Raw genomic sequence first — 26,356 nt, forward strand, 5'->3', positions numbered from 1 at the left:
AAAGTTATTAGAACAAAAAGAAGAAATTGTGTTTTCTTACCGAGCTGGACGTGACCAGGACTAGGGCAGATGCAGGGTTGCGCAGGAGAACAGCGCCATTGGTCGTGGCTCCGTTTATGGGAACGGGTGCCTGAAGGCCAGGAGGGACTGCGTGTTGGGCCTGGCTCAACTCCCTGGATCGGCTTCTCTCCCGCCTTGTGAGGGGGTCGTCAGAGAACTTGGTCAGGGGCACGTCGGGGTTGCGGACGATAACCGGAGAATCTCGTAGGGGCACGATGCGACGCGGAGAGGGGTCCTGGGGAAGTGGGGAGGGGGGCGTGGGAGAGACCAGCATGGGTGGGGGTGTGGAAGCGGCAGAGGATGGGGGCCGGCTGGTGGCGCTACGTGGCCGTGGGAAAGTCAGCGAGGAAGGGGTTGTCGGTTGACTCTGGGGTGAAAGGACTCTAAAGGCAGCGGGCCCGAGGTTCAGATCCCCCATGACACCTCCCCCCACAGCCACCATTTGCTGTTGCTCCAGTTTGGTCTGGTAGTCCTGGACCGCTGGCAGTGGAGGAGGTGGGTGGCTGTCCAACTTCCTCTTGCTGGGACTCATGGGCACCGTAAAGGTGAGGTTGGTCTGACAAGTGGGCACAATGCCCGAGAGGTGGCGTTCCCGTTCTGCGCCCATAGTGCTCAATTTTGTGCCACTCAGCTGGCGATGACGCAGCGAGGAGGGGGCAGTGATGGGGCTGAAGTTGGCCGGGCGGAAAAAGTGTGGCGAGGGAGACGGCGATGGTGTAGGGGAGAAGGGGGACTGGTTAGAGATGGGTGAATATGAAGGCGTGCCCGAACGCGAACCCCCCAAGGAAACTAGCATGGTTGCCGCTTCACATTCGTCAAAGTCAAAGCGAGAAAGGTCCTGAGGGAGCAGGGAGGGCAGCACCAGACGTGGCCGGGAGTCTCCTCCACGGCTGCTGGCCTCGCTGCTTTCCCGAGAAGTCTCATCCCAGTCAAACTCTGAGCTTGTTCGGCCGCCGCTCAGTCGCAGATCAGACGGGGTCAATGTCCCCGTGCTGCTGGCCCCTCCTCGCTCCCGGATCCCCCCGCTGGCTTCCATCTCTTTAGTCCTCATGGAGAGGTGTCTGGAGCAGTATCCTCGACGCTGGGATTCTTTAGAGCAGCCCTCGCGGGAGCAAAGCCTCCTCCATTGCTTCCCGTTGAACTTCTTGCGGATACCAGTTGGCGTGCACACCACGTCTCCCTTCTTGTACTTCTGCTGGGCGGCTGTCAGTGGGGTGCGCGAACGTGAGGAAGAGGAGGAATTGGAACCTGATCCAGAACCACCACCTCCACTGGAGGAACCGCCTCCTGATGCTTTCTCCACTCTGGAGGAGGACATGCTGGAGGAGATAGGGGGCAGGGGCGGGAGCTGTGCAGTGGAAATGACGGCATTACTAGCAGCCACGGCTGCGACAGCCGGGTCCAGGCCAAGCAGGACCGGGGAGGGAGGTGGGTGAGGGTTTAGAGCAAGATGGCCAGAGGGTATTCCAATTCCCTGCACCACAGACAAATGAGGATTGAGGTAGCCGGGTGGAGGCTTCGAGACAATGTGGCGATGTTGAGGAACTGCCATGGGTTTGGGTCCCGGTATAAATGCTCCCATGGGGACCATGTTGAAGCGGGACACCTCCATGTCTTCCTCGGGGGTGAGTGGCATGTATGAATGATGTTGCTGCTGTTGCTTTACAATACTCTCCCTTTCTTGTTCGTGCTTTCTCTGAAGGTCCCTCTCTCTTCCAAAATCTTTTTCAATGTCCCACTCCCGGCCAGGAGCCAGGCTGAGGACTGAGGCCAGTGTGATTGGAGTGGTAATGCTGTGTCCTGGTGTGGTGGAGACAGGAACCATGCAAGGGTACACTCTCCCCAACAAGGACCCGACAACCGGTGTCATCCCACGGCTGAGACGACACACCTCCTGCTCCACGTCCATTTCATCCCTGTCTTCTTGCGCCATTTCATGATCTCGAGCGTCTACATCTGTCTCTCTTGATGGTAAGTCCAGGTCCCAAGGTGGCACCAGGAGCCGGAGTGTTTGCCTGGACACCCACACGGCCTGGGTGGAACTGGCTGCCACCCTGTCATCCTCATCTTCATTCAGAGATGACACTTTCTCATCAGACAAGAGAACACGGTAGCGATTAGCCACTGCTGGATGAGTATCCACCTGAGTCACCACACCTTCCCGGTACCACTTGCCCTCGCTGCCTTCGTCGTTGCTGAAGGGTACACAGACGCGGGTGCCGAGTGGAATAGGGTGCACACCAGGAGGAGGGGCATCAAGGATGATGTCTACAACCCCCGGGGGGCTTATGTGTCGATAAGGGTAACGGCAGAGTGTCTTCTGCCCATTCAGCTGTACCTCCAAGCTTCCATGTTCACCGTTGACTCTACGGACCACACCGGCGCAGAACACCAAGTCCATATTCTTCCCATCGCTTCGTCTTTCAGCTCCTCCATCCTCATCACTTCTTCTTAGGAGTTGACGGGCCAAGATTCGCTGATTTTTGAGTCCCTTGGCTAGAGCATCAGAGAGCGCCTTGGGGAGACTGCAGAGTGGACGTGAGGAAAGATCTGCGACCACCTCCAGGTCTGCCGAGTGCTCACTGGCCGTGTCTGTGGAGGAGCAGCGGGGCAGGGGACTGGGCGACACTCGCTCCGCATCCCTGGCCACCTCTGCCCCTCCTGGCCTGTCCCTTTCTCCTCGCAGTGACAGGATAGGAGGTCCGGGAGAACCGCCCTGATGTGGTTCTCTGCTGTCCGCCATTAGACCCAGATTTTGGCTATGGCCATCAGGGAGTGAAACATTTATGGGACTACCTGAACATGATGACCCCTGGTTTAGGGACCCGCTGGTCAAAAGTGGAGGAGGGGTCCTGGAGGCAAGGTTGCCATGGTTACTGCCAGTAGTAATGGAGCAGTGTTCAGATGTGTACTTCTTTTTGGGAACGCGGGCCTTAAAGGTGGCAGTTTTGCGACTGGACGTAGGGTTGGGGCTGCTGTTGGCGCTTGGCGTGCTGCTGTTGCTGCAGCTGCTAGCGTTACTGTCACTGTGGCTCCCAGCACTCAACGCCGAATGTCCGGATCGAACGTCTGACGATGCTAGCAAATTCTCAGAGTCAATGACAAGCGATTCCCCGTTGGAAGAGTCCCGGGTTCTAACTGGGTCGAGGGTCTCAGACTGAGTAGAGAAAGAAAAGTGATCTTGGCCTTGCATGGTTCTGTCTTGGTTTTCATCGGAGTCTCTTTTCTCGCCTCCTTCGGGGGCCTCGCTGGCACCCCGCCGCTTTCCCCCTTTGGCCCGGGTGGAGGGGGGGGAACGCCGGCCCTGCTTTTTGATTGGCTTCATCTTGTCATGAAGCTAGGCTTTCCTCCGGACAAGACCGTCTCCTAGTTGTTCTATCACGTTTGCTTCTCTTCTGTCCCCCCCCCACCCCCTTCCTTCCTTCTTTCCTCTCTAGTTATGTCTTCCAGGGACCCTCGCTGTCATTGCTTCTCGACCGGGGCAACTTCTTCACTTGCCACCGTTTTATTCCAGAGATGCTGAAAGACAGGAATGATAATTATAACAACACAACAAGAGCGTTGGAGGAGTTTCATCAATCAATTTATTAATGTATGATTGGTCTAGAAATCAGGTATCCACTATAAATATATATATATTTTTTGTCTGTTTATAGTGATAGGCAGAACAATTAAATGCTGTTCCACTAGATGACAGACGGCACAATTAACTTATGCATCCACCTGTTGCTATTTGAACAACAGAAACAGAAAAACAGTCCTAAAATACACACCACATGGTCAATAATTTTGTGGGTCCATTGAGACGAGATCCTCATTATTTCAATACATATACTTTTTGTGACAATTGTATTTAGTGCAGTACCATGAGAGTTGTTTTACTGTACAATGTTCTTAGTTCAGTAAAGATTGGGAAACCGTTTCCATTTAATTTGAGGTAGATGGAAACGTTCTAGACGCGCGCTTCGTAGTTTTTCTCACAGACAAACAGCATTCGGCAATAACAGAAAATCTTTCCTGGCCTGCAGGCTTTCTCCGACCAAAACTCTCGGCACAAACTTGGAAGAAGCATTGTTGCGAGTTGCCTGGTCTTCATTTCTGGCTACGGTTGAAGCGGCTATTGATGAATTGGCGTAGTAATGAATGTGACTCATTGACACTTTGATAGCACAACACGGTGTTACATAAGACGTTGTACTCACATGCATCCACGCACGCAAGGCGGCTAGCAGGCTAAACACATTGAAGCAGCAGCAGTGGCTGAAGTAAAACATGGACGAGCACTTTGCAGTTTGCCCGGGCAAGTCTTCCTACTCGCTCTCACTCTCTTTCACACACTCTGCATTTTATCCGGGGAGGCAGGGGCGGGGGAATTCCTCGTTCGCTCGCATAGTCAAACCCTCCCTTTCGCTCTGTCTTGAACACCCTCCGCCCACCCTCATCCTCGCTCCTTCCTCCTCTTCTGTGGCGACCTTTATCTGTTTACTGTATTGCAAAGCAGAGTCAATCCGCCCCAACTAACTCCATTTCCTCCATTACCTAACTTCCTCTTTTACTTTATTCCTCCTTTTCTCAGCCTCGCTCACTCACGCGTGAGCGCATCTCCGATTGATTTGGGCTTGTCACTCACATTTGGAAGGAACTACTGTATTTGCCGATCTCGCTCACAAAAAAAAAAAAAAAAGTCAACAGATAGATTTAGCTGACATGTTGAATGAGCTGTGTGGCTATATTGCCCGTATTAACAGTTCTTAAACCCCAAACTATGATTAAAAAAACACTCAAGTATTTCAAATTTTATTTAACAACAGTACCTTTAAAAAGAAATGGCAGACCGTTTATTTGATTTCTCCAGCGTGTATGTTGCCACTTTACGAACCTTAAAAGTACAAATTACTACTTTCCTATGATTAGCCATTTTATTGGCTTTTGAACTTCCACCACTGACAACACCAATTTGGACATTTCTCTGCATTGGGAAACAAACATTAGCTTCTGTTAGCACATTAGTTTCCAAATTTTCCATTTGAAGTTATCTTCCAAGTTAGCTTCAACATTAGTTTCCAATCTTTTCGCCAACATTAGCTTCTTAAATTGACTTCCTATAATGCCTCTTCCGTTATTGCCAATGTTATAGCTAAGAAAGACCAACATTGGCTTCCGACGTTAGCACCAAATGTTAGTTTTCAACCTTAGCTTCCAATGTTGCCGCCCAATTTTTAGTTAAGATTCCAAAGATAGCTTGTTACCTCGATTGTTAATGTGACTTCTGTTAGCTTCAACATTAGCTTCCAGCATGAGCTTTCATGTTAGCGCCAACATTACCTCTAAACTTTAGCGCTAACAAAGCCCCACGTTTGCTCTTGACATTAGAACCCAATGTTAGGTTTCATATGTATGTTAGTGTTAATGAAGATCAACTTCCAATGTTGCTCAAAAATGATCTTACAAATGTTGCTCGCAAAAATTAGCACCCAGCATTAGATTTTCAAGTTGTCGTCCGACTAATTTCTAATGTCAGCGTCAATGTTACCTCTATTGTTAGCTTCAACATTTAGCGTCCAAAGTGAGATTTTAGTGTTAGCTGCTTTAGTTAGCTTCCAACGTTAGCTATCTATCTTGAGCTATCCATCCATTTTCTGAACCGCCAATCCTAACGAAGACCAATTTTAACTTCTGATATTAGCTTTCGACCAATGTTAGCATCCAGCGTTAGATACTGAAGTTATCTTTCAACGGTACCTCTGATGTTTTCTTCAACATTATCGCTAATATGACCGCAAACTTTGGACCTAAAAAAAGTGAGCTATAGCAACATGCGTTTACTCACACTCTTGTCACTGTCAAGCCATTACAGAAAGAGCACAAAAATAGATGGATAGGCGTAAATAGGTGTGTTTTCATGCCATAGTTTAGTTTAGTTACGCCACACACAAAAAACGAGTACCGCTATGTTTGATTCCTCTTTTCCCAGCTGAGGCCTTGCTTACGTGTGACGGCCCCTGCTATTGATTTTAGACTCCTAGCTCGTTCTTTTCACTCACATTGAGAATGAATCAGTCATAATCGTCCTAATCGCCTCGCTCGCTCACACTTGTGCTTCCGCTCGGGGGGGGGGGGGGGTGGAATAGCTCAATAGATTGATTTAGCTGACATGTTGAATGTGGCTGATGGCTGGTGGGGGGTGGGGGGGGGCTGTGGTTAGCATTTAACTAGTTTGTTTGCTCATCTGTTCTTCGTCGCCTCATTTTGTGCAGTCAAGAGTTAAACTGTGCGACTTCAAAAAAAAACAAAAAAAACATAAAATACCAAAACGAAAGGCGGTAATGAAACATCTCACTCATGCGTAGTGCTAATAGTCCAAGAGCGGTCAGTCCGAGCGGAAAGACAAGACGAGCACTTTAAAACCACGACTGCTAAAAGTGCCAAAACCAACAACACATAGGATAGGAAAGAGTGACATCACCGCTTCTTGTTGTTATAGTTACAAGACATTAAAAGGAAAGTCATCATTAAGGGGTCTGGATCGGGGTTAAGAAGCTCAAGTCCACACACACACACAAAAATAAAAAAAATGGAGTATGAGATAAAACACAACAATAAAAGTCTGCCAGTCACTGTCGGCATTGACTCCCAAACACGAAAGTCAAGGTACTGCTGTGTTGGACTTGCGAGCATAACGAGCCTGGCATGGCGGCAGCTGAGGTGGAGTGCGCGTGTGAGAGCCAGCATGTGTGAGTAAGCGAGTGCATGTGTGAGTGAGTGCGGTTTGTTGCTCGCGGGGCGGAGCAACAGCTGGTGGCGCGGCCATGGGGCCGACGATAACGCGGCGGCGTCAAAAAACCTGATGCAACTCGCGCCGGGCCGCGTGAAACCCGCGGCGGCCTCGACCCGCAGCGCGTGTGGAACAGGTAGACGTGGTGGACATTAAAGTCTCGTAACGATTGGGGAAAAAAATGGATAGCATGAGAGCAATGGATGAGTGCTGTCAAGCAGATGTGTTTAAAGAACTCTGTGGTTTTCAGTTTTGTATTTGCACATTTCGGGTACCCTCTAAAAATGGTTATTCTCAAGAGGGCTTTTCTTGAAATTGAAATTGCGCGTATTGCGGTTTATGTCAACAAAATGGAATACGCATTTAGTAGAGAAATCATCCACAATCCACTCTGTATTTACAATAGGCAGTAGTAGTAGAACTTGTAGACAAAAAGGAAAAAGTAGAAGTCATGATTAAACCTCAAAAAGTCCAAAAGTCCAAAAGTCTTAAAGTTGAACTTTAAACAAGAAGAGAATGAAATGTGTATTTAATAACCACATAACATCCGAACGTCTGCTAGCTTAATGCTAACACACGAGCTAACAAAAATAGCATTGACGTCATGGTAGTTGTAAGCCCCGAAGCGAACGATATTTCAACACCAACATCTGTGAATAATGACGCCCATCAACTGCCATGAAAAAAAGCTTATACATTATTGTTTATATACCGGTATATTAGAATTGTTGTTAATGCAACATAAGGGGGGACTAATAACCACAAATAAGCAGGATTTTCCACAAATAACACGAGATAAGTTCCCCATGAACTCGATCAATCGGCGAACACGTCGGCGTCCGCTGTACAACTCTACTCACAGGCATATATTCTTTATCCTCCACAAAAATACAACCGCAGCTCTTGTTGTTCGCCAAGGCGGAACATGTCTTGAAGTGAAACTGCTAATGACTGCACATGGACAGGAATATCCTACTGTAGTAGGCCAGGGTCATGTTAGGTGAAGAACAAAAACACACACGATTGTGGATTCCCCGTGTCAGGTCACATGACACGCAATCTTATCCAGCGAATCACACGCGGCCTAATGTAGTGAAAATAAACGTATTATATCAAGCGTAAAGGAATGTCATGTCTATGTGATGAGTACAGCGGCTATAAAAAGTCTGCACACCCCTGTTTAAAAGCAAGCTTTTGGCGATGTGACCAAATGAGACCAAGATCAATCATTTCCCGCCGTTATGTGACCTTTAAACTGTACAAATCAATTCAATAAATAAATAAATGATTGAAATAGCGTGGTTGCACAAGTGTGCACACCCTCTTCTAATTGGGATGACAATCACAATCCAGCTATTTATTTATTGCAGAAACCTGAAGAATTTGTAAAACTTGTCTCTCTCATAATAAAATCTCCCAAACACAAAATGTCTGCTGAATTTTTGGTGTGTTTTTTTTAATTCCTAAAAGCATGTTTGGTGCAAACAAGACGGCTCGTCACCAAAACAACACCAAACCTCCAGTGAAGCATGCTGGCGGCACAAATATGCTTTGGGGCTGCTTTCATTCAGATGCAACTTGAGTCAGGGAAATTATAAACAGATCCAAATAGCAGTCAGTTAAATGACTCCAATCAACGAAACGCAAGTTTGCGCCGTTTGTAACGCAGCCACATTCCAAGTTTGGAACTAAATAACTTTGACTGTGTGACTTGAACTCAGTGTCTGAAACTGTGACAAAGTAACTGTAGGTAAATAACTAACTCACCACTGTGAAGAAGAAAAAATGTCAGGAAAAGCCTACTCAAACAGCCGAAGCTAATTTGGGGTTAATAAGAGGAAGAAGCACGTTTGTTTTTTTTAGTTGTACAAAATAGCCACATTAATAAGGGTGTATTTTATTTAATTTTTTTACATTATTTATCTATGTCATGATTCAAACGTGTGTGACATACACTCTAATTATGATACGGTAAATATTAGCCTTTCATTTAAACTGAACTGGTCAATTTTATGATCACCATTTTTTCTTATTATTGATCCGCCCGTGTTGACTTTTTGCTATTTGCACTTAGTTGCTGTTTATTTGTTTTTTTTGTGCCCACAAAAGTGTACTATTATTACAATTACACACAAGTGTACTATTATTATAATGACAGTTAAGACTACTGTTCAAAAGGGACCCTGAAGGCCTCATGACAAGAAGATGACTTTACAAAGATATGTCATTACATGAAATGGAATGCAAATAAATGGTGCACAATGCCGCTGTTTCGCTGCCGTGTACTGCGTTAATGTCGACTGTTGTACAATTTGTGTGTTCAAGTGTGGCGGGTGCTCGCAGACCAAATGAGACAATTATTTTTGCACTTGCATGACAGGTAAGAACAAGGGTGTGCACACTTTTTGTGCTCAAGGGCCTCGTTTGCTTGTGCAAGTACGTGCTTTGCGACATGAACGATATCAAAGAGAGCGGAAGTTTGAGTAAAAAAAAAAATACATTTTTTGTAGAACATGTAAAAGTTCATATTGAACTATTAAAAGAAACTATTTTACAAAATGTACATCTACATTGTCATATTTTGATACAAATTTTTAACGTGGATGTAAATGAGTTAACTTTACTTATAAAACAATAAATAGATTTTTGAAATGATTCATCAAAATGACATCAACCAAATATTTAACAATATCCAAATTATAATATCAAATATATTTTAGCTAAACAAAGGTTACTGATGACTTTTTTGAAAAATATATAGTTTCTTTTAATATTATAATAACTCTCATTTATTATTATTATTTATTTATTTTTAACAATTATGTCATTATCATTAATCTGTCAAATATTTAATGAAGTAAATAAAGTAAATGTAAAATTATATTAATTTCAATAAATCAAGCAACCAACTATTTAATTAGACAAGATTTTTTTTTTTAAATCAAATACATTTGAATCAACCAATAAGAAAATAATACTAAATTAATGCAACATGGAACTTACTGTCTCAGTATCAATAAAAATGACTCAAATTGTAGTTATTTGTTTATGTCGGTTGAGATTCTCAGTCATCCATCTCGTGCAAATCGGTAGAATCGACGCAATTTTCGTTTATTGAATATGTTCTATATTTTTCTTGTTTTCTAAAAAAAAAAAGTTCAAAAACGTACTATGCATGCAATTCATGCTATTATGCAAACAATGTATTTTTAAACTCTTGGTCGGCCATATTACGTTGCCATCATTTTCCTACCCCCGGTCTCAGAAGGTTCAAAAGTGACTTCAAGATTTTTTTACGGCGGCGACATTCTGACCCTGAAAAGCTGATTTCCTGTCGGCAACATCGCAGAAACGAAATGGGAATAACGTTCATCCCTCCATTTTCTACAGCGCTTATCCTCAACCGGGGTCGTCTGTCCGCATATTATGGGATGTCTGAAACCTATGGATGGTCTATTTGTCATGCACAAAAGCCGTGCCGTTCTGTGCGCGGGGGAATAACTAAGTGAGTAACAGGATTATTACAGCTGGGCCTGCATGCAGCCGAGCGAGCCTGTTTACTCACACTAGCAGCGACTATTACTTATTGAGTGTTTGCTACACTGCTCTGAATTTCTGAAGGTTTTTTATTATTATTATTATTATTATTATTACTATAACAACTGATATTTCACTATGACAGACATGCCATTTTGGGCTATTGTTAGCATTTTATGAGCACGTGGTGTACGTTCACTTTGCAACGTGATTCAGTTACCTAACTCCACCGTGTGCTGTTTGTTTAACAAATATATTTTGAATTTCCAAAAGGTTTGTATGTCGCTTGATATTCCAAAATGACAGTTGACTTTTTTTTTTGTCTAATGTTAGCATCAAAGGAGCAAATGAATGACAAATTATTAATGAGTAATGATTTCTAAATGAGTTAGTCATCACTTTGCGTACTATATAGTGTGTGTAATAATATGAGGCGATTAAACATTTCTATGGTGTCACAGTCATAATGGCCCGCCGAGGGAAACTGCAATTACAAAGTGGCCCACGACAGGAATGAATTGGACCGTTCTGGCTTATATTGGGGGGAGGAATTCAGCCCTTTTATGTTTCAAACGGCATTTATTTAAACTTTAATTTGACCAATTAAGTTAACTTTTCATAGTTGTGCTGAGCTTAAGCATTATAAGTTCAAATAAAATGACCTAAATTCAGCTTTTTTTTTTTTCCTGCAGATCATAGTAAATCATAAAAATTCAATAATTACCATTATTGGCATATCACCCAGCCCTAGTTTTCACACATTTGGCCAATAAAGAATATTCAGAGTCCACGTTACATAAACAAACTTGACTATTACAAAAGCAGCAAGTGACTACGTGAACGTTTGCACCGGTTTTGTGCAAGCCTGGCAACATGCATGCTTGCAGGCCGAGCAGGCACGCACAAAACACACACACGCGCACGCACAAGGCCGCAAGGAAATCCTGCTCTCCCTGGGATTGAGTGAGACCTTCTTCGGCGACCCAAAAATTGGAAACGCCGAACAACAAGGGGACATCCAAGTGTCTTTTAAAGTGTCCGCTCGACCCCATCTGAGAGTGACAGCTGTGTGAAATGACAGCTGAGGCCTCCTGCACAACTTTGCACGCACTCACGACGTCATTGGCCCTATTCTAAATGTTTTTTTTTTTAAATTATTTATTTATTTATATATATTGGGACGACAAGGCTCCTCGACAGCCCCCCCCCCGCAGTCCTCCCTTGCAGTCAAGTCGTGATAACGACACTCTGCGCTCTGAACTCGCAGCCGTCGGTGTAGTTTGTTAGTTATGACGTTGGATTTAATTCTAGTGGAAAACTTTGAGCCAGGCTCACTATGTCGAGACGCACCGCTCCCTTTTTCTCTCCCCCCCTCCTTTCCCTTTCCTCGGCTCCCCCTTTTCACGCACACGCCAAGCCAGACCCCTCACTAAAATACGCAGAAAATAACAGCGTTAACTAAGAATAAGACAAAAAGGGAGAATGTTAGCGGCTGGCTGCAGTGCTGTAAGAGAAGCATTAGTTAGCTTACACTCACCGCGCGGCTAATGTGGACGAGAGCCGGGCTGAGTCCGCGGGTGAAAATAGGGCAAGGGAGGCCGCTCCGGTCGTCCGCGGCTGCCAGTTAGTCGTCGTCCATGTTTCTCCGGCGAGGCAACTTAAAATGAGGCGAGAAAAAACTAGTGCCCCTGTACATTCTACGCTACAGTCGCAAAATGGTGAATGGAGACCCCGAAGCCTTGACAACCAACACACTCGGCCAATGGCAACACGCGGACGGGTACAGTAGCCAATAATAGCGCGAGGAGATGAGGTAGGGGCGGGAGAAGGCCGGAAAGTAAACTTGATTGACAGAGTGAGGAGGCCAATGGCGGTGTGGGAAAACACAGAACAGCTGTTGGGAGACCGAGGATGCGCTGGCCAATCGGGTGCTTCTGTGGGCGTGACTTATGCGGAAGTAGCGGCGTTATATATCTTGTATTCACTTTTTTTTTTTTTAAATGAAGTCTTTTAAACCAGTTAACATGTAATAGACGAAAAATAAAACACTAGAAGAACCGGTCATTTTTAATATGGCTAAAAACGTTGCGCCGTCAGCTCAAACAGTAAAGATACTTAAACCAAAATGAGTTAACTTCCTTCTATGTCTGATTTCTTCTCATGTCAAATACAAACCCAAATACTAATTTGAGCAGAAGCAAACAACATAACTCCCAACTTGAAACACTTTCTCTTTCACAGGCTCTCTTGCGTTCTCTCGACCAATTAGAGACGTTCAAAACACCACTGCTTCCCAGAGTTCCGCCCTCCGGCCCAATCGGTGCAGGCGCAGGGCAGCATACGTCACCATAGCCGCGCGCGATTGGCCGAGGGCGCTGTTTTGCGCGGACCAATAGGCGAACGCAGCGGTGAGGTCATGAGAAGCTTGTTGCCATCAGCTCCGCCAAACGGGAAAAGCCCGTAGAGTAAAGTGCTCCAAGGGCGGGATTAAGCTTCATTTTAAGACACTGAGCTGCTGGAATCACGCACGTATAACTATTTAACACGTGCGTTACAAATTGTCCACAAATACGTGTACATATTTACGTGTAAACGCGCGTTGCTATAGCTAACAAGCAGCGACGTGAAGTTAGCCGACGGTAACACTGCAGTCTTGACTGGCGCGCGCACGCACAGCATTCCGCGTGTTACATAACTTGACGTGCTCTCCTGGGGGGCGCACGCAGACACAGACATGCTTGTGAACGTGCACCAAGGCAATCATTTAGATCTATCTATCTATCCATTCATGGTAGTTGACGGTAATATTATGTTTTTGTTTTATCACTAGCAACCGCTGCAGGAAGCCACTTTTCCCACCAGATGGCGCCATCGCATTAATACAACGTGTAAGCGGTTGGGAATCATAAAAACACAAGTTGTACAAGAGAAAAAGAATGTTTAAAAAGAACAGAACAAATACAATTAAAAAAACGCGAAATTAGACAATACACAATTTAAAAAGTACTGTATTGAACTAAAATAGGCATGCTGTTTTGTTTTTTGCTGTTTTGTTTCTGGAGTGTGAGTCTTTGGTGACAAAGGTATTTTCTTGTGTGAGTTTGTTATTGTTAGTGTAAGAATTTTTGTTGTTGTGTAAGACGTGAATGTTATTTTTGCGTTCCAGCAGGGGCCCCTAACAATGTGTGATAATTAGCCGTGCTGTGATCTGCTTTCTGTCTTGGTGCCTCCCTCCCCCGGACCCTCACCGACCTCTCATCCCCCTCCGGTGCGTGACCTCTGACCTCATCCCTCAGCCAGACAACAGTGCCTCTCAGCTGGAGGCCAAACAAGCCGTCAATCACATTGTGGCGGACGCTTCAAAACTAACAAAAAAAAAAAGTGATATTAACAAGATGCTTTAAAATGACAATAGGCTCATAGGGGCAATCTTTCAGTATACTATTCCACAAATATACAACTCAAAAACTGCTACGTGTATAGTTTATGTCACGATTGTTGAATGCATTGTTACAAACTCATTGATATAATGTATTCATTTATGTATACTACTAATGTACTGTTAAAAGTCAAGAAAGATGTATCGAGTTGCAATACTGTATACTGCCACCAAGGGGCGCCACAGCTAGTGTGACATGAGAAGTTAAAGTGTATACAGTACAGTAACCACCCAAAAGCTAAAACATGAATGTCGTCGATGCATTTTAACATGGTGGTGGACACACAAATGTGACTAGGCAAGGACACAAGTAGCAAATGTGAATGTCCTTTTTTGAACAGTTTAAATGTAATTAACTAAACTTAGGGCAGTTCAACCATTTTAAACATTTTCGGAGGACTGAAAAAGAGGAGAGAAAAAAAAGATCGAACCTCCATTTTGGCGGCAGCGCACGTAGACTTTCGGCGAACGATGTCAAATGAAGTGTTTGTGTTTCCGGCAGATGAAGGAGAACAAAGTGTGACATGGTGTCATCCAGCACAAAACACTCACACAAAGAGTTCCAATCTGCCCCAAGAGATTCCCGTGTACCGCAACACAAAGAAGGTCTGCTTGACAAAAGACACACAAAAACATCATATCCTCAAAATGGCTGCCATGTGCCAGGAAATGACAATCACATTTGTAATACTTATTTCTGTCTTACATACCTTTGAATCACAATGCGTCGATATTGGTAGTTTTCTTAAAGACACTAAAAAGCAATTTTGTCATCAGTTGGCAAATAAATGTACTTGTAAACTAAGCGCTACATGCTAGCATTAGCCAGCTATGCTCAGTCTAATGATGCTAACACAATGCTAGGCTGTGTGTTCTCAACAGACCTGTTGGTGGCGCCAAAATGAAACAAACAGGAAACAAATGCATTTTTACTTTTTTTTTTTTTAATGAACCCTGATTATTGTTTTAATTACACGTGAAGATGAACACAGAAAAAGAAACATTGAGCGGCAGCCTCCCCCCTCCTCCATGAAGCCGTCAATCACATTGACCGACAGCTGACGAGACACCGACAAATTGGAATAACAGTTCAACATTACAATGCTCTTTTTTTTTTTCTTTTAACACATTTTCCTTACAGAATTCTCCAAATAAGAAAAAATATATACACACAGCATTAATAATAGTAATAAAAAAAAGGAAAGAAAACAGTTTCTTGGGTTACACACTTGTGGTAAAAAAAAGAAGAAAACAAAGTTAAAAATAAAAAAAAAGGTCCACTAGAAAGACAAGAGTGCAAATTGGAACAAAAAAAAACACAATAATTCAAAGAAAAATTATAACGAAAGCAAAAAGCGACTGGGCAAACGTACATACAAAATAAGCTGGTTAATATCACAATACAATATCATTAAAATAGTAACAGTAATATATGCATGTGTGCGGGGGAAGGGTTGGGGGTTAAAGTTGGTGTGATGTTTTCTGAGCACTACTTTAAAAACAAACAAAAAAAAAAAACACTTTGTGCAAGGTTTGACCCGCTTTTTTTAAACTATCAAATTTAAGAGTCAAAATAGCACATTCTCTGGCCAAGATGATGACAAAAAAAATGTGCAAGACCGCAGCTGGCTTTCTATGTGGAACTGTGGAAACCAATCCACTCACTCCGTCACTTCAAGCCACACGCGCTCTGAAAACACACACACACGGCCACAAACTCACACATACACACCGAGCGAGTTATTCTATGGGAAGTCCCGTTCTCGCCACTCTTGCGCTGAGGTTTAGTGATGTCATTTCCTGTGTGTGTGTGTGTGTGTTTGTGGAAAGGGCGTGTGTCATTTCTATGGCGACGTCTGTGATGTCACCTAACATGGGTGTGTGCGCGTGTTGGTCAACAGTCCACATCTCAGCCAATCAGAGCACGGTGGCGCCAGCTTTGGACCTGACATTTTGTGTGCGTTTCCATGATATTGTGGGCCCTAACTTTCATATTTATCAGTATAAATATAAACTCGAACGGCGGCACAAGAAGGCAAAGGCGTGGTAATACAGTGGGCGTTATATAGAATATATATATATACTGTATTTATATGTACACGTATATCTTCAGCACGAAAAATAGGTTGTAGTTTCCCAATTTGTATCAAACGACCATATTGAAATATAACATTTGGATTTTTTTTTTTTGTGACTAAAATATATATATAGTTTGATGTTTAAAAACAGAAGGCAAGTTGGTATGTGGTGCTTTGAAAGGCACGCTTGTTTGGATTTAAAATTGGAAATATAATTTTTTTTTTTAAGTCAAGAAAAATAAGCTCTCTGCCTGAGTTTCGCTTTGTGACATTCATGGCAGCAGCAGCGCACCAAAAAAAAAAAAAAAGAAAAAAGAAGTCATCCGTCAGTTGCGCTTGCTGCCAATAAAGAGTTCAAAATTATTCGATTTTTTCTAAGGTTCGGCTTTTTGGCTCTGATAAGCAAAATGCCCCAAAAATACGTCGACACGCTAAGCCGGGAGTCTTTGGAAACGACGGGAATGACGACGGGATTCGCCAAAGCTCCAAAAAAAAATACTCAAGTTTCTTAGTAAGCAGAAGGGACAAAATGTCCGCCTCGGCAACGCAACATGGCTGGCGGGCGAGTCTGAGTCACTTCCTGAAAGCGTACAAAACGTCCTCGCCTCCAGGAAGAAGCGGTTCCGTAAAGTCCGGAATGTTCCCGGCGCTCCACGACACCAGGCCAGGGATCCCCTCTTCAGTCTTGAAACCATCTTGGCCGGGCACTTCTGTCAAGTCAACAAAATGGAGGGCTCGCCATCTGCTAAAAAAAAAGGGGATTCCAAACAGTCCAATGATGTTTACGGTTCATACGTTATGACCATTTGACTTCGATTGAGAAGAAAAGTCCAAGTTGTTGTCCTCGAAGGAGTGTGTGATGCTTTCAACCAGAACAACACAAATTAATTGTGGCCACAATATTGATATAACGTGCAAACAAAATGCCAATTTGCGTTCAAAAAACAGTAAAATACAAGCAGGATTTGGTACCAAAAAAAACTAAACAGACATTTTTTAAGGTTAACTCATTCCCTCGCAGCTATTTTCACTGAAGCAACCCCCTTTGCTCCCGGCTGTTTGACTGGATTTTGACAGATTTTGAAAGGCCCACAGAATATTCTGTGCTATTGCTATAAAAACATGGAACTTAACAAAAGAATGGGGAAAGGAGCTTGTTTTCAACGTGGCCCTGGTTAATCTCTTATACTCTGCTTTCCACCTGCTGGCCATTTTTTGTCATAACTACTACTGCTGCTGCTTCAACCATTCTCTTCAGTTCAGAGGCTGCACACAGTACAAATCCGTCTTTGGTTATAATGGTAATATTTGAAATAGAACATATTTATACGTTTTTGGAATGATTTTTGATAAGAATATAACTCATTGAAATAAAGTGACAAATAATCATAGCAGATGCAATGAGAGTTTGACCCAAAATGTTTGTGTAGGATTTTGTACCAAAAAGTAGGGGGATCCACCCAAAAAAAATAAAATAAAAATTAAAAAAAATCTTCAAATGATTCAAAGCCAATGAGTCAGCAAGATGGAACCGAAAAATTCCAGTGACTGGAATCGATTCTCTCAAGAATTTAGCACGGTTTTGCACGTGTTTTCTTCACTTTTATCGGGCCACAAATTAGTTGTATGCACGCAGAAAATAAAAATGACAAAAATAATAATATCATCCCCGAATATTACTGGATGTATATATTACTAGATGGCTGGTAGGTCAAAAACTTTTGAAGCGGCGGGGCCGCCATATTGCTCCTCCCAAGTAACGTTTTTCGGCATACGATCCTACACATTTACAGAATTGAAATTGGAGAACATTTGAGACAGTACTAAATGATATGCTTAATGATGTTTACAGGAGGAAAATTGTATTTTTTTTAAGAGCCTACAAACTGTGTATGTCTAATCTGTATGTATACAGTAGTCTGCTTGCGAGATGGGAGGAGCAAGATGGCCGCCCTGTGGCGCGTATGTGCTATCGGCTATCCAGTCATATATTCAGATTAGCGAGTCAAATTCCAGGAATTTCTCCGCTCCTCTCATCCAAGCAGTTATAATGGGAATGATATGAAAGTATTTTGCGTGCACTTATTTCGCGGCCACAAATTAGCATTTGAAGACAGTTTGTCAATATTCTGGCCACATCAATAATAAAAAAAAAAAGTTCCCGCGTGATGACTTGTTGCCTCGGGTTCTCAGCAGCTGGCATTTTCCAAAGACAACTGGGCGGTGGCTCTCTGCAGCTCGGAGCTGGCCCGGCGCTGGGTGGGCGGCGGAGGCATCATCAAGCCCAAAATCAGGCCCCGTCCTCCCCCGTTGTCCACAGGCCCCTCCCTCTCCTCCGCCTCCTCGCGCCCCTCGGCCCTCACCTTCTTGTCCTCGGCCTCGTCCCGCTCGCCGTCCGCCTCCATCTTTTGGTCCTCGCTCCAGCGCCGCTTGAAGCGCAGCTTGAGTGGGATGCAGCGGGTGCCGCCGGGGCTGACGGGGGCCGCCGGCGCCGGCTCCGTCTTCAGGCTGAGCAGCGGGAACGCCGGATGGCCGGCGCAGAGAGGCGGCGTGGCCGGAGTTTTGAAGACTTCCTCGTCGTCCTCGTCCGGGTCGTCGTCGGGGTGAGAGGGCGGCTGCGGATAGATGGCGGGGGGGCTGCCGTTGGCCTTGGAATGATTGTGGAGCTGATGATGGGACGCGGGCGCGAAGATGTCGTCATCCTCCGGGTTCAGCTCGTCCTCGCTGATGTCGGTCACTTCCACCTCCTCCTCGGACTCGATATCGGATATGGGCTCCACCTGAAAGCGATGCCGTTTATCAATTTGAGCTGCTGATGGTCTCACAGGACATGTACTGGATACAGTTGACTATTTGCTTGCTGCGTATCAAAGTAGCGACTGAAGGTTTACAATGGCTACAACAAGCTATGCTAATTTCTGTCAGCATGTTTATGGCGTTTTGCATTTTAAGTTAGCGGACTTTGGTTCAGTTCTTTCATTATGTGTGTCAATTTACAGTCAACGGGTAGTGACAAAAACAGCTTAAAGCAAGCACAGTATGCCTCAATTTGGAAAAATTGAGTTAACAGTGTGAATACTTTTGTCTTTAAATACAATTAAGTGTTTAAATGTTAAAAACAAACTTTTTATTTGGTCTCTATATCACTTCAATCAATTATCATTTATCACGATCAGTTTTGGAAAGTATCTCCCACGATGGAGTTTGCTGTGGATGTAATCATTTAGCAGGGTGGCCTGTTTCTGCGACGCGTCAGTGTGTCCACCATATTGAATGTGGCAGATATGCTTTATAAACTAACATAAGCAAATTGACAACTTCCTAAAGTGACAATTTACAAAATGAACACTTTTCATACATTTGGAAAGTCAGCGTGCGCTAATATTTTCATCAACTCATTTGCTCCCCAAAATGTGAAAACACGTTGTTCTATTATTTAAATAGGAAAGTCTTCTGCCTTCTTCATTGTTTGGAGTCTGGCTTCGTCACAGAAAGTGCACACGCCGGACTTCACAGCATTAGCCACAAAGCTAGCAAAAGACATCTGTTAAATCTCACATCAAACATTCGCTACACGTCTAATCTTCAACGCTCCTTGAGGAGTCTTTCATGACGTCACTTCCTGTTCCAGGTCTCACCTTGATCTTGGGCGCCGCAGCGAACAAGGAGGACTGCCCGGCCGCCGAGGACGAGGCCGCCGCCGCCGCCGGCGAGCTTCCCGCTTCCCTCTGCTTGCGACCGAGAGGCGGCGGCTGCAGCTTGAACTTGAAGGCTTCCTCGCCGCCGCCGCCGCCGCCGCCGACCCCCGGCTGCCCTCCCAGCGAATGGGAGAGCTGCATGGGCGGGCCGTGCATGTGGTGGGGGGCCGGCTTCTCCGGGGTGGGGCGGTGGGGCTGCGGGATGACGATATTGGGGTAGTGGAAGAAGGCGCGGGGGCTGAGGTGGTAGTTGTAGACGGACTGCGTGTGAGCCTGAAGGTAGTGCTTCATGTCCTCCGGGTTGAAAGAGAAGTGGGAGCCCATCAGGGGGGAGGCGAGGGACGGGGAGGGGGTGTAAGGCAGGTGCGGGGTGGGGGTCATGGAGAGGGCCGGGGACAGAGTCGGGGCCAGCAGCCCGCCGGGGCCCGGCAGGGGGGACACCGGGAAGGGGGACAGCGGCTCCGGGTGGACCCTGTGAGGTCTGGGGAGCCCCGCCGGGTTGGGGGCGGCGCCGTAGAGCCTGAAGAGAGACTCGTGAGGCAGGCGGGGCGGGAGGAGCCCCCTGAAAGCTCTGTCGGGCCCCAGGCCTCGCTCCTCCGCCCCCACCGCCTCCTCCAGCTCCGAGTTGGTGGAGGTGCCGTCGCTGCAGTCGCTGACGGAACCGCGGGCCATGCGCCGCGCCACGCCGCTGAACACGCCCGGGCTGCGCAGCTCCTCGCTGGACGACAGCACGTCCGACGGCGTGGACGGGGGGAAGCGGAAGTGGCTGCCCCCGGTGGGCACCGGCGGGGCGCTCTGTGGGACGCCGCGACCTGCAAGCGGGGGAGGCAATTAGATGTGACGATGAGCAAAGTGGGACTACTTAGCGCTGCGGATGAACACCGTCCTTCCACTGTGACTCACTGCTGCTGTGTTTCTAATCATTTTCTGGAACCGATCATAGAAAAATTATTAAGAAGAAACCATGTGAGGTTTTGGCTGCGCATACAAAACTTGACTTGTTTGGGGAATTTGTGGGCTAGAAAAGGCAAATAATACCACAAGCGTCGCATCAATGCATCTGACGCCAGGGAGGGAATGTTTGCCAGGAGCCAAAAGCAATCAAATCATAAGCAAGGGAAGAGCGATACGGACTTTAAACAATAAAAAAAAAAAAAAAAAAAAGCTTTACAAGAATCTGACTTCCGATATTAATCGATTTTTTCCTCTTTGCTTGTGAAAAAGCAGAGACATTATTTAGCATGTAATGCTTTTGTGTTGTTTTCCCTTCTGGCGTTTCTCCTGACACTTTGAAACTGTTTTCCCCCCAAAGCGTTAAATCGCGTGAATTTCCGCAGGGGAAAAAAATAATAATAATCCTATTTAATAATAAAAAATAAAAAAAACTTCCTGTGAGTTGTGCGTGTGCTACATAAGTAGTTTGTTACTACAGCCCTGTTTATAATTACCATAAAATCATTGCTAACTTGCATTAGCCTGTCTATGGAGCGTCACACTATATTTTAGCATTACGCTAACAGACTTTCGTTAGATTAACTTGTATGGTTTGGTTGAACATTTTTGTGTTAAATACACAATGTTTAACTCTGTTTTGTTTTATGTGTCAGTTTTAGAAACAACTTCAACTGGAAGTGACAAACAGCCTGAAGCTAACACACTTTTCCTTTTATTCGGGGAACTTTCTCTTCCTCAAATTGATGTTTGAAAAATTAAGCAATTAAGCCATATTTAATAAAAACTGTATTAAAGATCTATGGTCTCTGCCTAATATCTACCGTGGACGGGATTCTGGAACAAATCCTTGCAATTAACTTGGCTTCACTGTAAACAACACAATTGAATAATTCCCAACAATTTGCCTGCAAACCCCCCCCCCCCCCCCCCCCCGCCTCTACCTCTCTTGAACCCTCGCTTGACCCCCTCTCCCCCCTCCTCCCAACAAGACTGTGGCACTGCAATGGATTTTTGGCCTGCCCAGAATTAAATACTGGAAAAGTTGCTCTGGCTGCCATTACAAACATGGGCTGGGCTGCTCTCCTTCCCCCAGTGGACTGCCACTGTGTGTGTGTGTGTGTGTGTGTGTGTGTGTGTGCGTGCGCGCAACAATCAGCGCAGACTGACGTGGGCACGTGTGTGCGCATGTAACATCCCAACACGCGTGGGCCACATCACACACACTATAATTAAAGTATCGTGCCGCACTTAAGTCAGCTCCATATGGGCCCTGTTTACACTGGAACAGAACACAGAGAGACCACTTGAGGGGGGGGGGGGGGGGGAGCGTGTGGGTGAGGTTGTCATGATGACAGATGACATCACGACACGATTTATTGATCGCTGAAAGACTGATGTCCATTGTGTGGAATTGAGTGGATTTGGAGTGCTTTGCCACCTGACATGTTAGCCACGTTGCTAATTAGCAACGTTTCCGGACCGTTATTGTGCCGGGGAAAATATTGTACATGAGACAAGTGTTAGTTCCAACAAAACTATATAAAAATTAGGGCCTGACAGATATGCTTTTCTTTTTTTTAGTGCAATGCTGATTTTTGGCAGAAAAAAATACCGATTACCAATTAATCTGCCAATTATTTAAAATATATATAATGCATAAAATTACCCGATTCCTTTTCAATGGGTGTCACTTGGGCACAAACTTTTGTTATTAAGATTCTCTGCTTTGAATGACAAGTCCATAGTATGACCTTATCAGCAAATTTCAAGTATAGAAGTTTTTTGTAGATTTGTGTCAATAATAAAACCATTCTTACTTGTTTACAACTGCTGTAAAGCATTAACCTTTTCTTTTGTATATTTTTATCTTGTGTGTGCGTCGTCACAAGTCTTTGGACTTACTGGGCTAACCTGGGACCTCGGAGATTGTATTTTGTGCCACGTCATGTGGAAATGTGTGTTAAGACGCACCAAAAAATCCTTAACAAAGTGAAAAAAAAAAGAATAGAATAAACTAAAATAATAGCAACTGAAAAAACTGAACAAATACTGACTGTTTCTGTGCATTTTGGCCTCTTGGGGGCAGTGTGGTGCCATGCGGCCATGTTGTACACACTTAAAGTGAGTACAGAAAAAAGTTGCGATTGCATTCTATTAAAATAACTTATTTTTCACACATTGGGAAGAATTTGTGCCTTTGTTTGGTGTTACTCACCCGTGTGTATGTGTTCCCACAGCATTTGTGTGTGAATATTCGTTATTTGAAGCAAAAACACTCCTGAAGTCGATGCTAACGTCCTGTTAGCATTTGAAACGGGATCTTTCCTTCACTTTAAGCATTAGCGCTAGGCTAGCGATGTTTTAAAAACGTTGCATGTTTTGCATTTAAATACACAGTGGATGCAATTATTTTTGTCGTGCGTTTAGTTTGGCAGTTAACTCCAACTGGGGCGTCATTAAACAGCCTAAAGGGCGCTTAGGGGCAGCAGAATAACATACGCTACACATTTGCTAGTTGCTAATGCTACGCAAGCAAAAGGGTGCATTCGGGGTACTTTCACAGCGTCGGAAACTTTGGTTTTCTTCGATAACGTTTTACGGGGAAAATAATCGGCCGATTGTTTTGACCAATGTCTGATGGCCAATAATCGACTGATTATAACCGGCGGCCCTAAAAACAGTTTGAAAAGTGTTGTGCGCCTTCCGCAAGGTGCGGCAGCCGTGTAACGTTGTGTCAGCCCGAGTGTGAATGAACGTACCTGAGCCCATGTCGATGAAGGGGTAGTTGACCAGCACCAATTTGTTAAAGTTGAACTTGTAGGTGAACCTCTTGCCTTTGGTCTTGTGCAGGATCCTCTTGTTGTAGTAGTACCTGCGGAGGCGACAGCACATCGTCATCATCACCGCCTCCTCCTCTTCCAATTCACGCGACGTTCCAGGCAGCCCCCCCCCGCCCCCCCATCACTACTCCAACCCCCGTGGCAAGAACATGTGGTTATATACGTGAAGGAAGTATGAGTCACCGTCAGAGAAGGTGGAGGAGTGAAGAGCGAGCGGCTGACAGCTCATCTAACAAGATGATCAAACGTGAGTCACACAAGCGAGCCTCCGGACTTTGATTCAACATCGTCTCTCGCTTCCATTGTCAAAGGCCAAAACTTCATTCGGGGAGGACTTTATTCACATTTTCCGCGCGCTTGGCTACATTCACACATTCTGATGTCAACAAGCTGAAAAGATTACGTCTCCTTCCATCAAATATACTTTTTCTTGCGTAGCTCCACACTATTAGGGACGCGAATGAGAGCCAATCAGAGAGCTACAGCAACACACGTTTTTTTTTTTTTTTAATCAATCATTCCACTGAATGCAGCAATCGAAAAACAAATATTTGACATTATTAAACCCAAAAAATGTGCATGCGAGGTGCAAGTGTAGTTGTCCATTTATTGTTGCAACTGGTCTGGTGAGTGACGTGGGAGTCACAAACTAGTGTAACTATTGTGAGTAGAGCTGTCAAGTTATCGATTATCAAATGAATCGGCAACTACTTTAAAGGATCGTTGTGCAGTTTGTCACTTTTTTTTTTTTTTTTTAATACACGCGGCTGCCACCTCTACTAAAAACCTAATCAAGTGTCTGATGAGCGTATCCAAGCGACCAGCGCTCCAAATAAAAGCCAGACGCGGGTGGCGTCGGGACCAATCCTGGAAAGCGCCGGCGAGATGTCCGACACGTACGCGCGAAAGAACACACACATGGCACCGGGGGGTCGACCCCGTCTGGCTTTGAAGATCACTTCAACTTCTTCGCTGGCTCGGCTCGCCCGAGTCACGAGCGGCCGCAACATTCCCCGCTCGGCGCGAAAAAATAGGAAAAGCGGCAAATAAGGCGCAGATGGGCCGGAGGAGGGCCGACATATAACAAGGTGTGAAGCACGTGTGTGTGTGTGTGTGTGTGTGTGTAAGCAGACAGCGCAAGTCATCCGGCAAATGGAAGCCACACCAACCTACAAAACAGGAGGCCACACGGATGACAAACCGCGCGTGTGTGTGTTATGTACAGCAAAAAGAACAGACCGTCCGCTACATAAAACCCAGTAACATCGTCATACGTGCCACACAGGCCGAGGGAACATTTCGGAAATGGCGGGTCGCCCTCCGCTCTAGCGTCAATCGGACCTGGACCCGTCCGGAGGCGTCGATGAATATGAGCAAGGGTAGAAGCGGAAATGAGAAACAGGAGTCATGATGTCCGCTCCGGTGCTTGCCAGGAGGCTAACGTCATTTTATGAAGCATCTTTTATGCTATAAAGTTCTTTTCCATCCGAAGAAAAACCTGCAGAGGTTTTCCACGGTCATAAAATACACGACTCAGGAATTTTTTTTATTTTTTTTTAAAAAATCGAGATGCAAACTGGTGTGCAATACACACAGGTTGCTAACCCGCTACCTATTAGCACCTGCTAGCAATATTGTCATGTCTTATTTTGGCAAATGTTCAGTCTTCAATATAATTGAACACATCTTTATTTTTATTTTTGTAGGAAATGAGGAGATTTGAAAATAGACAAAGATTGATATGATTTTATTTTTTTTTCCAGAGCCAATAACGATGATTAGCAGTCAAGGAGGTCGATAACTGCTATTTGGAACTTTCACAAAAAAAGGAAAATATTAAACAAAGAAACAAATTTCCAATCTAATCAAAATGTTTGTTTATTGAAAAACTTTTCACATTTGTAAAATTATGATTTTTTTTTTTATATCTTACGCAATAGACATCTTTGTTTTAAAATCGTAACAAAAAGTTTAGGTAGCTCCCAGTCTTCAAAAGTTAAATGAAAACTCCAACAAGCAAACACCTCCCTATTGTTTCCTCTAAAATGTCAAAATATGTGAAATGCAAAAAATGTCAACCCCTTATCAAAACGAACAGATCAGCTTTTTCCAAAGTGAAAACGTATGCTTTGCTTTGCGCTCTGACCTGAGGGCGCGGCTGAGCTTGTCGTAGTTCATCTGCGGCTTGCACTTGCGGGCGCCCCACAGCCGGGCCACCTCGTCCGGGTCCTTGATGACGAACTCGCCGTAGTCGCCCTGCCAGGCGATGACGTCGTGGTACTCCTCCTTGCGCAGCAGTTCCAGGATGAAGTGCCACAGCTGGATCTGCCGCGAGCCCGGGCTCGACTCGGGCTTGTAGGCCCACTCGGGGAAGGCGAACCCTGGCGTTGGATGACAGGCAAGAACGGACATCAGGCGGAGGAACCAAGAGGGGGAACGCTTTTTTTTCCCTTTCTAGATGTTGGCGCTGACGAGGCCGCAATAGTTATTTGACGCTAAAAAGAGATCATAAACCATTTGAAACACTGAGTTGAGGTCATTTGCTGCCACGAGATGGCATTTGTGTTTCATGTTGGGTGGTGACAGAAACAGTCCATTTTTATTTTCTAATTCAGAGCAATCGGGATTCGGAACATAAAGCAACTCGTGGATTCTACGCCATTTTGTAAATGGATTACAACTCGTCACCAGTCCCCACAAATATATATATTTTTTTTTAAATCACATTTATTATTGCTAAATTGTGTTATCGTGACATTCTATGTAAAATAAAAGCACAAACAATCGTATTGAATACTTTTTAATGCCATTTAAGGACTTTTTTGGGTGCAAAATCCATTTACCCCCCCACAGGTCAGTCATGGTACTACACCAGACATGGTTATGTGCTTAGTGTGCGGTGTTGGTTATTTCCAGTACAAATACGGCCATTTTAGTTTCCGTTACATGTAATGTCTCCCATATTTAAAAAATCT

The 26,356-nt window shown here is 44.8% G+C and overlaps 2 protein-coding genes across 10 annotated transcripts in view; both read right to left on the reverse strand.

The window, feature by feature from the left end:
- cica (capicua transcriptional repressor a) overlaps window positions 1-14,434 on the reverse strand; it is a 34,690-nt gene extending 20,256 nt beyond the window's left edge. For 5 of the 7 annotated variants that reach the window (XM_077548352.1, XM_077548348.1, XM_077548350.1 and 2 more), the window contains exons 1-2: window positions 11,910-12,078; window positions 41-3,579 (exon numbers count right to left, since the gene is read on the reverse strand). In XM_077548352.1, the coding sequence (XP_077404478.1) occupies window positions 41-3,385 (3,345 nt within the window). In that variant the 5' untranslated portion in view covers window positions 3,386-3,579; window positions 11,910-12,078. Of the gene's footprint in view, window positions 1-40; window positions 3,580-4,262; window positions 4,396-11,909; window positions 12,079-13,624; window positions 13,738-14,242 lie in introns of those variants that run through there. The other 2 variants (XM_077548346.1, XM_077548347.1) reach the window with 2 other exon arrangements.
- Window positions 14,435-14,733: 299 nt separating this feature from the next.
- Window positions 14,734-26,356, reverse strand: part of erf (Ets2 repressor factor) — a 32,783-nt gene continuing 21,160 nt past the window's right edge. Inside the window, exons 2-6 of one of the 3 annotated variants that reach the window (XM_077549179.1) lie at window positions 25,528-25,762; window positions 23,301-23,413; window positions 19,528-20,399; window positions 18,253-18,669; window positions 14,734-16,631 (exon numbers count right to left, since the gene is read on the reverse strand). In XM_077549179.1, coding sequence (XP_077405305.1) covers window positions 16,608-16,631; window positions 18,253-18,669; window positions 19,528-20,399; window positions 23,301-23,413; window positions 25,528-25,762 — 1,661 coding nt within the window. In that variant the 3' untranslated portion in view covers window positions 14,734-16,607. Of the gene's footprint in view, window positions 18,670-19,527; window positions 20,400-23,300; window positions 23,414-25,527; window positions 25,763-26,356 lie in introns of all 3 variants that reach the window. The other 2 variants (XM_077549178.1, XM_077549177.1) reach the window with 2 other exon arrangements.

This window comes from Vanacampus margaritifer, chromosome 17 (genome assembly GCF_051991255.1).
Source record: "Vanacampus margaritifer isolate UIUO_Vmar chromosome 17, RoL_Vmar_1.0, whole genome shotgun sequence".
In the NCBI taxonomy this organism is placed as follows: domain Eukaryota; kingdom Metazoa; phylum Chordata; class Actinopteri; order Syngnathiformes; family Syngnathidae; genus Vanacampus; species Vanacampus margaritifer.